Genomic DNA, 11,793 nt, shown 5'->3' with positions numbered 1-11,793 from the left:
TTGCACTTTCCTCAACACCCCTTGGATATTGTCCCCAGAGTTTTCAGCTAAATTTCCTGAGATGACTTATGAAAACTTCCTTGTGTCAGCATGTACTGGCAGTCTATGTCCTAGTCCTGTGTGAGTTCAATGTTTTACTAATATTTTTTAGATTTTGTTTATAATAACCCCCTGCAACCAAGACACACAATTCACGTTCCTTACTTTCACTACTACAATCCAACAAGAAAATAAATCTCCTGAAGCACCTGTATTTAATAGCTATATATATGTGTGTGTGATATAATACCTGATACATGATTAGAATTGCTGTCATGAAAAGCATCATGACTGGGGGAAAAGCCAAACCTTTGCACGGCCAAGGGCTTCCTCCAGGGCCAGCTTCACAGTCTTGTTTCTGAAACTGTAGATGAAGGGGTTTAAGAAGGGGTACAGGACAGTGTTCAGCAAAGCTACAATTGTGTTGGTCTCCAAGGAAACATCTTCTGAGGGCCGTGCATAGAGAACAATGCAGCTTCCATAGACAATGGCTAAGGCAGTGAGATGGGAAGAACATGTAGCAAAAGCTTTCTTCCTCCCAGATGCTGCTGGCATGTGCAGAATACAGTGGAAGATGCACATGTAGGACACCAGGATTAAACATAAGGAACCCAGCACTACAAATGATATCAAAATGGAGTCTGCTTTCCAAAGCAGGCTGGTGTCAGAGCAGGACAGTTTGAATAAGGGGGAGTTGTCATAGAAAAAATGCTGGATCTTGTTGGGGCCACAGAAGGTCAGCTTTGAGAGGAGGACCAGGTGGTAACTCGAGAGTGTGAAGCCTATGACCCACCCAGCACCAACCAGACGGGTGCAGAGCTGCTGCTTCATGATGGCAGCATAATGCAAAGGTTGGCAGATGGCAACGTAGCGGTCAAAGGACATGACAACAAGGAGAGAGAACTCTGTAAAACCCAGGGCAAAATAGAAATAGCATTGGGCAAAGCAGCTGCTAAATGGGATAGTTCTCCTACCAGAGCTCAGAATCACCAACAGTTTGATGGTTGTGGAGGATGTGAACCAGATTTCCAGGAATGCCAGACTGCTGATGAAGAAGTACATGGGGGTTTGCAGGCGGTGAGCCACACACACGAGGAAAATGATCGTTGTGTTCCCTGTCACTGTTGTCAGGAATATGAGTAGAAGGATCAGGGAGAGAAACAGCTGCAGTCTTTGATCAAGCCCTGAGAAACCCTCCAGGGTGAACTCAGCAACCACAGTTTCATTTCCTGCTCCCATGCCCAATTTCAGTGCATCCTGCTGAGACAGGAGCATGAAGAAGCAAGTGTGAGAATTTCAGTCTCAACAAGTCCTCAGAGATTTTACTGTCTTCTTTCTAACTTTTCCAGCCACTCACAAAGGATTCTTTCTCACGAGCACAGTATTGTAAAGAGGTTGTGAACTAGTTCATGCCATGCCTGGGAAATTCCCTCTTCACTTCGACCTATTGCAAACATCCATCACATCTGTGTTTCAAAAGCCAACCTAATCTCCCAGCAAAAGTGCTTACTAGTATCTGCAGATGCCAGTCCATCCATGTAAATAAGTATGTTGAAAGTTATTCCTTCTACTTTTCAGTCCTTGCCTTTTTTGACTTGGCACTTCTGTGAGGCTGTTGCTTTCAAAACAAGCCAGTACTGAGCATCTCTTCTGCAATCCCCTGCTTTCTTCCACATCTTCTTCCTCTCTGTTTCTTCAGAAGCATTGAGGAAACATTGTTATTAAATGTCCTGACCTAAATGCCTTGCTTTCCCTTTAGGGGAAGGGGGAAATCTTCTCCTCTTAAAGAACTTAAAGGCTGTCCTGTTGATTATTTGAAATAGGAAGGGTCTGGAACAACAACAACAACAAAATACTAAGCAGGGTTATATTTTAGAAGTTGGGCACTTCAGTTTGAGCAAGTTAGCTTCCTCCCATCTTGTCAGTGCAGAGAGAGAAGAGTGTCTGGAAGAGACTGGTAACACTTCTTTCACCTGTCAATTACAGTCTGGGAGGACCCAGCCTCTAGAGCTCTCTCTTTGTTGACTATATAGGGACCAAGGGAAAACGAGTACAGGCACCAGCTGCTCACAGACACCTCTAATGAAGTCAATGAAACTCACTATTTCTGTCTCCACCCTCTTAATTAATGTAGTAGCTAATTTCTTCTTCAAACCAAAGAACATGTCCAACAGAAGGAAGCCCAAGAAAAACATAGGCAATAAATACTGACATTTTCCCTCCACCTTTGCATTTGGTTTTAAACATATAAAGGAAAGGAGCAGATGACTCCACAAATAGGATGCTTCAAGAGTGCAAGGGCAGGAGGAGGAGATGATGGGTTTTAAGCAGTGAAACAGAGCTTCTCCACAGACTGTGTTCTTAGTCTGCTGGCTGTCACCTAAAATCATGCTTCTCCTGAATGTGCTTTCTTAGAGGAACCTGCAAAGCTGCTGAGAGCTTACAGCAAAGCAGCTTCTCTGCTCACCATGGGGGTAACCCTCTTGAACCCTTTTATCAGGCTTTGGTTGGTTCAAAGGATTTGCTGTATTCAGGTCCCACGTAGCCAAAAATGGAGCTACCATATGCAATAGTGACTATGGCAGTGTGAGATATGCAGGTGAAGAAGGCTTCTTAGGGCTTTCCCAGAGGGTATTCTCAGGACAGTGCATCTAGTGCAGGCATCAGACACAGGGGTCAGTGTGAAGGAGCTCAGCAACATAGCGGAGAAGGGAACAAAGCTCATGTTTGAAGGTAGCTGGTGCCCATGCAGGCTGCGCTCATCAAAGGGATGAGGCCACAGAAGAAAGAGTCTCTTTACTGTGGACACAGGGTACCTTGGTATATAAAATTGTGGGGCTGAGCAAGGATAGAGATGCCATCACCCAATGGGTAAAGATGAGCGTGGACTCCAACCAGGGCTTCATACAGATGGTACAGTGTGACAGGTTGCAAATGGCCCCACAGCAATCGAAAGACATCACAACAAGCAGGTTGAACTCAGCTGTGCCCAGGAAGATGGAAAGGAAGGTCTGAGACTGGCAAGCAGCCGTGGGATGGTCTTAATCTCCAAGATGAGGCCGACAAACCTTTTAGGGGCAAAGGGAAACAAATATCTAAGAAGGAGAAGCTGCTGGGGAAGAGAGAGGCTAGGGGTGGAACTGATTGAGCCAAATGATGCTGTGCCTAGGGGTGGATGAAGAGCGAGTCGAGAGCTTATGGGTAGAGGATGAAAGGGCAGGCTAGCATGGGTGACACTGTTGTGAGTGTTTACTACAGGCCACCTGATCAGGATGAGGAAGTCGATGAGGCCTTCTACAGACAGCTGGAAGTAGCCTCACGATCCCAGGCCCTGGTTCTCATGGGGGACTTCAACCACCCCGATATCTGCTGGAAAGACAACACAGCTAGGCACAAACAGTCCTGGAGGTTCCTGCAGAGCATTGGTGACAACTTCTTGACCCAGGTGGTGGAGGAGCCAACAAGGAGAGGTGTGCTGCTGGACCTCGTACTAACAAACAAAGAAGGACTGGTGGAAGATGTGAAGGTCGGCGGCAGCCTTGGCTGCAGTGACCATGAGATGGTGGAGTTCAGGATCCTGCAAGGAGACAGCAGGGCACTAAGTAGGATCGCAACCCTGGACTTCAGGAGAGCAAACTTTGGCCTCTTCAGGGACCTACTTGGAGGAATCCCATGGGTTAGGGCCCTAGAAGGAAGGGGTGTTCAAGAGAGCTGGTTAATATTCAAACATCATTTCCTCCAGGCTCAAGAGCGGTGCATCCCTATGAGTAGGAAGTCAAGCAAAGGAGGCAGGAGACCTGCATGGATGAGCAAGGAGCTCCTGGCAAAACTCAACCAGAAGAAGGAAGTCTACAGAAAGTGGAAAGGGGGACAGGCCACTTGGGAGGAATATAGGAACATTGTCAGAGTATGCAGGGATGCGACGAGGAAGGCTAAGGCCCGTTTGGAATTAAATCTGGCAAGGGATGTCAAGGACAGCAAGAAGGGCTTCTTCAAATACATCAGCAGCAAGAGGAAGACTAGGGAAAATGTGGGCCCTTTGCTGAATGGGGTGGGTGCCCTGGTGATGAAGGATGCAGAGAAGGCAGAGTTACTGAATGCCGCCTTTGCTTCAGTCTTTACTGCTCAGGCCAGCCCTCAGGAGCCCCAGACCCTGGAGGCAAGAGAGAAAGTCTGGAGAAAGGAAGACTTTCTCTTGGTGGAGGAGGAGTGGGTTAGAGATCATTTAAGCAAACTTGACACCCACGAATCCATGGGCCCTGATGGGATGCACCCACGAGTGCTGAGGGAGCTGGCGGATGTCATTGCTAGGCCACTCTCCATCATCTTTGAAAGGTCATGCAGGACAGGAGAGGTGCCTGAAGACTGGAAGAAAGCCAATGTCACCCTAGTCTTCAAAAAGGGCAAGAAGGAGGACCCAGGGAACTACAGGCCAGTCAGCCTCACCTCCATCCCTGGAAAGGTGATGGAGCAGCTCATCCTGGAGGCCATCTCCAAGCATGTGGAGGACAAGAAGGTGATCAGGAGTAGTCAGCATGGCTTCACCAAGGGGAAATCATGCTTAACCAATCCGATAGCCTTCTATGATGGAATGACTGGCTGGGTGGATGAGGGAAGAGCAGCGGATGTTGTCTACCTTGACTTCAGCAAGGCTTTTGACACTGTCTCCCAGAACATCCTCATAGACAAGCTCAGGAAGTGTGGGCTGGATGAGTGGACAGTGAGGTGGATTGAGAACTGGCTGAATGGCAGAGCTCAGAGAATTGTGATCAGCAGCACAGAGTCTAGTTGGAGGCCTGTAGCTAGCGGTGTCCCCCAGGGGTCAGTACTGGGTCCAGTCTTGTTCAACTTCTTCATCAATGACCTGGATGAAGGCACAGAGTGCACCCTCAGCAAGTTTGCTGACGATACAAAACTGGGAGGAGTGGCTGATACGCCAGAGGGCTGTGCTGCCATTCAAAGAGACTTGGACAGGCTGGAGAGTTGGGCAGAGAGGAACCTCATGAAGTTCAACAAAGGCAAGTGCAGGGTCCTGCACCTGGGGAGGAATAACCCCATGCAGCAGTACAGGTTGGGGGTTGACCTGCTGGAAAGCAGCTCTGCGGAGAAGGACCTGGGAGTGCTGGTGGACACCAAGTTAAGCATGAGGCAGCAATGTGCCCTTGTGGCCAAGAAGGCCAATGGTATCCTGGGGTGCATCAGGAAGAGTGTTGCCAGCAGGTGGAGGGAGGTGATTCTCCCCCTCTACTCAGCCCTGGTCAGGCCACATCTGGAGTACTGCATCCAGTTCTGGGCTCCCAGTACAAGAGGGATGTGGCACTACTGGAGCAAGTCCAGCGAAGGGCCACAAAGATGATTAGGGGACTGGAACATCTCTCTTATGAGGAAAGGCTGAGAGAGCTTGGCCTGTTTAGCTTGGAGAAGAGAAGGCTGAGAGGAGATCTTATCAACGTGTACAAGTATCTGAAGGGAGGGTGTCGAGAGGATGGGGCCAGACTCTTTTCAGTGGTGCCGAGCGACAGGACGCGAGGCAATGGGCACAAACTGAAACACAGACACTTCCATCTGAACATGAGGAAAAACTTTTTCACTGTGAGGGTGACAGAGCACTGGAACAGGTTGCCCCAAGAGGTGGTGGAGTCTCCTTCTCTGGAGATATTCAAAAGGCGCCTGGATGCAATCCTGTGCAATGTGCTCTAGGTGACCCTGCTTGAGCAGGGGGGTTGGACTAGATGATCTCCAGAGGTCCCTTCCAACCTCAGCGATTCTGTGATTCTGTGATTCTGTGATCATTCACCACTATCAGGAGCACTGGGAACCCACAAGTGAGAGCTGAATCCAGCCTCATTCCCTAACACATCACCCCATGAGCTCATTGCCTTGAGCCCATGGAGAGCCCCAGAAAAGCAACAGGCCCTTTCCAGCTGAAAGTCCTTGAGCGCATTCTGGGCTCCAGCTTTGGAAGAAGAAACCAACCCTCAAGCACTTCACTGAGGAAATCCCCTTTTATTACAGAAAGGCCAGCTCTGACACAGTGATAGACAAATTCACAGAAGGCCTCTGGGTCAGACCAACTGGATTTGTGCCTCTGGAGAAGTGGGATGAAATCAAACACTTCTGCACAAACATTATTATCACAGTGAGAATGCCCAAAGCACAGGAGTTGTCTGAGATGAATTAGAAATCACTTGTGAAGAGGGATGGGCACCTCATTGCTGCTGAACTAGAACCAATTGGATCAATTTCTTCAGTGCATCCCTGAGCTCCTTGTTCCTCATGCTGTAGATGAGGGGGTTCACTGATGGAGGCACCACTGCATACAGAACAGCCACCACCAGATCCAGAGCTGGGGAGGAGATGGAGGGGGGCTTCAGGTAGACAAACATTGCAGTGCTGACAAACAGAGAGACGACAGCCAGGTGAGGGAGGCACGTGGAAAAGGCTTTGTGCCTGCCCTGCTCAGAGGGGATCCTCAGCACAGCTGTGAAGATTTGCACATAGGACAGCACAATGAAAACAAAACACCCAAAGCCCAGACAAACACTAGCCACAAGAGCCCCAACTACCCTGAGGTAGGATTCTGAACAGGAGAGCTTGAGGATGTGGGGAATTTCACAGAAGAACTGCTCCACAACATTGCCTTGGCAGAGTGGTAGTGAAAATGTATTTCCAGTGTGCAGGAGAGCATAGAGAAAACCACTGGTCCAGGCAGCTGCTGCCATTTTGACACAAGCTCTGCTGCCCATGAGTGTGCCGTAGTGCAGGGGTTTGCAGATGGCAACAAAGCGGTCATAGGCCATGATAGTAAGAAGGAAATATTCTGCTGAAATTGAGAAGAGAAACAGAAAGACATGGGCAGCACATCCTGAGTAGGAAATGGCCCTGGTGTTCCAGAGGGAATTGGCCATGGATTTGGGGACAGTGGTGGAGATGAAGCCAAGGTCAAGGAGGGAGAGGTTGAGGAGGAAGAAGTACATGGGGGTGTGGAGGTGGTGGTCACAGGCTATGGCTGTGATGATGAGGCCGTTGCCCAGGAAGGCAGCCAGGTAGCTGCCCAGGAAGAGTGAGAAGTGCAAGAGCTGCATCTCCCATGTGTCTGCAAATGCCAGGAGGAGGAATTCATTGAGGAAGCTGCTGTTGGACATTTGCTCTTGGTTCGGGGCACTGTCCGAGGAGGAAAAGGCATTGACAAGTTAGAAGAGGCTTCTCTGAGCAAAATCCATACCACTTCTTGTAGTATCCCCCACATTTCCTCTCTCCTTTACCTTCGTTCTGCTCCCTTTCCTGACCTCTGGCTTGTGCTGGCTGAGTGTGCCGTGCAGAGCAGGGGCTTCTGCCCTCAGTCCTGCTCTGTTGGGGTGTGCAAATGGAGGTGTCAAACTGCCCTGTGTATTCGGTGGGGATACCTGTGGATGGGTACTGTGAACTGAGTGAAGGGGATTTGGTCCAGTGACCCAGTGGGAATATTCTATTTACTATTGTGAGAGACAAATGCAGCACTCATGCCAGCCGTGTTTGAAAGAGAAGCCCCTTGTCAGGGATTCATCTCCCCCCAACCTTGCCCTCTTGAACAGAGGTGTCCATATCTGAATCAGTCACACCAGCTCCCACTCTGGCAAAGGAGAGAAACAGTGCAGTGAAGGCAGGGGCTGACCTGACCCTTCCTAGACATCTCTGTCCCACTGAGGTGGACCCTGTCCTCACATCAGTTTACTGTCTTCACTGCTGCTTCAGGCGATGTAGTGGGAGTGGGAAGTTACTGCCTTAACTGCAGCTGAAGCCCCTCCTTAACTCCAGAGAGCAAGAACCAGACCAGCATGGAGAGGAGGAGAAATGAAGAGCAATTCTATGGCCCTTCTACCAAGTGGAAGTAAGGAGTGACAGACAGATGAGCACTCAGGAAAGCCTTCACCTCACCCAGCTGTGCACACCACCTCCTAGACAGCAACATCTCAGCACAGTCACTCTCAGTCCCTTTGTCCTGCAGAGGGAAATGGGCACATCGCAGGAGAGATGCACCCCCTCTTCTACCAAGGAGGGGGCTCATGGCCTGGACCCCATGGCCTTGAGGGCAGAGGCTCTGCTGGGTGGGAGCAGAGACACAGGGGGGCTTGCTTAGAGAAAGATGTCTGCATTGCAGGTACTGACCAGCAGTGTTCCAAATTCCTCCTCCCACAGCATTTATGCTTCTATTTTCCTCCCTTTCACTGACCATATCTCCACTGCCCAGAGCTTTTCCTGCTGGCTGCTGTTTCTCTGTCCCATGTATTTTCCCTTTGGGTGCTCACAGACCCCATCCCACCCTCTGTGCACTCAGTCTGCCCTACAGAAGTCTCTCAGCAGCAGGGCGCTGTCCAGGGGCATCTCCATGTTTGCAGGTGGTAAGGAGAAAGTTAGACAAACGCTGATGAGGCCAGAGAAGATGATGATGGTGGTGCTTTCTGTAGTCAGGGGAGTGGGGAAAGGGCTTTCTGAAGTTCCTCACAGACCTCCTGATCTCTCAGTATAAAGGACTAAGAGTGTCAGTCTCTTGTCCAAATCTGACAGCTCCTTATCCACACCCTCCCCCTCCCCCCCCGAAACAGTAGGAAACTGAAAACAGACATTCAGGAAAGCTCCTAATCTTTGAGGTAAACACTGCCTTGGCTGTCCTCTTGAAAAGGCTCCTTCAGAAAATGTTCTGGGGGTGAGCTAGAGCTGTGGGCAGCCCTGACCCACACGGCACCCTCCAAACTGGAAAATGAACCTGCCCTGCCAGGGGTCGCTCCTTCTACCCAAAGCTTCTCCCTGCAGCACTGTGGGAAGGTCCCCAGGCAGGCTGAGTGCTGACCCTTGCAGGAAGCAGAGTCTCTGCCCCAGTCACACAGCACCCTGGGGTGCAGGGACACTGCTCTGAATTACAGTCCGTGCAGACCTGGGTGCACTCCCTGGATTCACACCCCTGCACCATCCCTGGGAGAAGGTAGCCGTGATGCCCTGTCCCTCTGATGGTGTGGCTGGGAATCCCTGCTCTAAGCACTACCTGCTCCACAGAGGAGAAGCTGGGAGAGCCATCCTGACAGACCCTATCAGCTGTGGAAGGTGCCAGCTTCAGAAGAACCTTCCAGGAACCACAGCAGTGTTGCCCTGCAGCCAGAGACTTACTGTGTGAAGGGCTGTGAAGATTCCTCCCTGCAGTGAGCTTTCAGCTGTCCTCCCGTTCCTGACTGTCTTTAACTTCTGAGTGCCTCATCTCATCCTGGAGCCTGCAGGCAGTGCCCTGAGTCTTGCTGCTCCTTTAAGAGGAGCTGCTCCTGGACAGAGCTGTGTCTGTGCAGCATCTGCCAGGTTGCCATGGGCTCCTGCAGTCCCAGGAGCCAGGCCCAGCTCAGGAACACAGGCCCAGCTGAAGATGTGACATATTCTGTTCCCTGTGAAGCCTTGAGATGTTTCCAGGGCTCCAGGGCTGACAGTTCCTGAAAGGCAGCAGGGTCACCCCTGGAAAATATATGCTGAAGTAGTCTAACATGATCACCAATGGTCCCTCTCTAAACAGTGGAGAGAGACTGATCCTAGCATTGCAGTTGGTCTCATCAGAGGATGGTTATCTAAGAGAGATGGAAATGTCCCCCTCTAGAAGGCCCTGCTCCTATCTCATAAGAGGACAGAACACCTGCACAGGGCCAAGAAAGGAGTTCATTTACTTGTGCTTCAGAAACTGATTTAGATGAGTTAATCAATACATCTAATGCCCACTGAGAAGCTCCTGAGATGGAGTGGGATTCAGTTCCCTCCCATGCACTCCACAAGCTCACAGGAGGTTTCCTCTTGCCCAAGTTTTGGGGTGCACACAGTGGGTGTCTGCAGGCGAGCTCCTTGTCTAAGGTCCTACTGTAATCAGTGGAGATGGAGGGAAGGAGTCAGCTGTACGCACTCACTCCTCTTTGGACTTTTGAAGGGACAGAGGTGGTCCAACACATGTGCAATTGTCTTCTTGCTCTAATGGAACAACTAGGAGACCCACATCCTTCTAGAGCATCAGCTGGGGACCAGGTGGAGAATCTCCTTGGCCATCTGAAATGACCCTCGATGCCTACTACACCTAGAGCTCCACTCACTAAGAAGCTCAGACCTATGCAAATCCAGACACTGCAAATAGCTTATGTAATTCAGTGCAGACACTTGATTTCATGCAATGACAATAGGCCTGCAGGGTCATGTCAGATGCATGGGGTGTCTGACACAACCACCATGTTTCTAGCAGATGGAGCATGGGATCAATAAGAAAACCATGCCCTCTTGGAGTGGCTGGTGAACAAACACCCCAGGGCATCTCGGGTTTCCCACCTGTTCCCAAACAAGGGATTCCCACCACTGCCTTTAGGCAAAGTCTATCCCATCTACATCTGAGCATGCTGCCAAGATGGAAGGCACATCACACCAAGGTCTCCACACATATGCCTACACTTTCAAACCCTACTAGCTCTCCTCTCCTGAAACCTTTGCTCACCCACAGCGTGGCTGCATTGCAGGCTGTTCAGGCCCAGGGACTTTCTCAGGGGCAACTTGTCCTTCCTGGATATCCAGTCATCTCTGTCACAGGCGCTAAGGTGCTGCAGAGTCAGCTCAGGAGCCAAACACCTCTCCTGCCATAGCTGCATGGCCCAGCTCTGTTTCTCTCTGGCCTTGGATACTGCAGGGCCTCTGTTGCCCAGGGGAGCTGTGCCATCTCCATCCCTGGAGGTTTTCAAGACTGGATCAAGCCCTCAGCAACCTGGCCTCGCCCCAAAGCTGACCCTGCAGGGAACACAAGGTTGGGCTAGAGGCCACATGAAGTCCCATCCAGCCTCAAACATTATTGCATTCCTTCCACCAAGGATCTTCTCTTGTCAATGTTAGTGAAAGCACTCAGTTCTCCTGACTGTGGAAGTAAGTCAGACACACATATGATCAGATCAAGTAGCTTTCCTGTCCTGCTCCAGTCAGAGATATGCAGATGCAGGGCTGCTTGGCAGGTTCCCCTGAACAGCCCTGAACACTCCTTTGCTTCACCTTTTATTCTCTTTTTCTCCCCTTTACTCCTTCCAAGTTCTACTCTCTTACCATCCTCATACCCTTCCATACAAACAGACCACCTCTCTTCACCCTTTCCCCATAGGACCTGGTTGTGCTTGCTTTGTACCCTCACTTGGCATTTCTGAGATGGTTGCCATGGTAATTCCTAATTAGGTCAGCAATTCCATTCAACTAGTACCTCCTTTTAGCCCTTGAAGTGACCTGCAATGCCTCATGCTGTTATCTTGTTAGAGGCACCACAAGTCCGGGTGAGCCATCTCCATGCACACATTAACAGCTGACACAATGAACTTCAGGCTGGAGACCTAGAGAAACTTGGAGATTGAGCCAAAAGAAACCACAGGAAGTTTTACAAGGGGAATAATGACCCCACGCATCAGGACAGGTTGGGACCTGACCAGCTCAGGAGTGGCCTGAGGAGAAGGGCCTGGGCGTTACAAGGGATGCCATATGAGCCAGTGGTACATGCTCACTGCAAATAAGGCCAGATGCCTATGGGGCTGCATTAGGAGGAAGGTGGCCACCCAGACAAGGGGAGTTATTATCCCCCTCCACTCAGCCCTAGTGTGTCCTATTTGGGGGCTGCCAGGAGCTCTTCTTGGTACTGGGAACCTGCGTGAAAAGAGGAAACAGCCCCAAACTGTAGCTTGGGAAGTTCAGACTGGACATTAGGATGAAGAACTATCACTTGAAGAGTAT

The 11,793-nt window shown here is 50.3% G+C and overlaps 1 protein-coding gene across 1 annotated transcript; it reads right to left on the bottom strand.

Annotated features, from left to right (window-relative positions):
- Positions 1–435: 435 nt before the first annotated feature.
- On the bottom strand, positions 436–888 carry LOC136993839 (olfactory receptor 226-like; the record flags this gene model as incomplete). The annotated part of the gene is made up of 1 exon (XM_067308788.1): positions 436–888. A coding segment is annotated over one exon (453 nt), but the record flags the coding sequence as incomplete, so codon positions are not given.
- Between the last annotated feature and the right edge of the window lie 10,905 nt (positions 889–11,793).

Source organism: Apteryx mantelli, chromosome 20 (genome assembly GCF_036417845.1).
Source record: "Apteryx mantelli isolate bAptMan1 chromosome 20, bAptMan1.hap1, whole genome shotgun sequence".
NCBI lineage: Eukaryota > Metazoa > Chordata > Aves > Apterygiformes > Apterygidae > Apteryx > Apteryx mantelli.
Note: the sequence above shows the minus strand (reverse complement) of the source record. Positions and strands in the feature narration are given on the sequence as shown.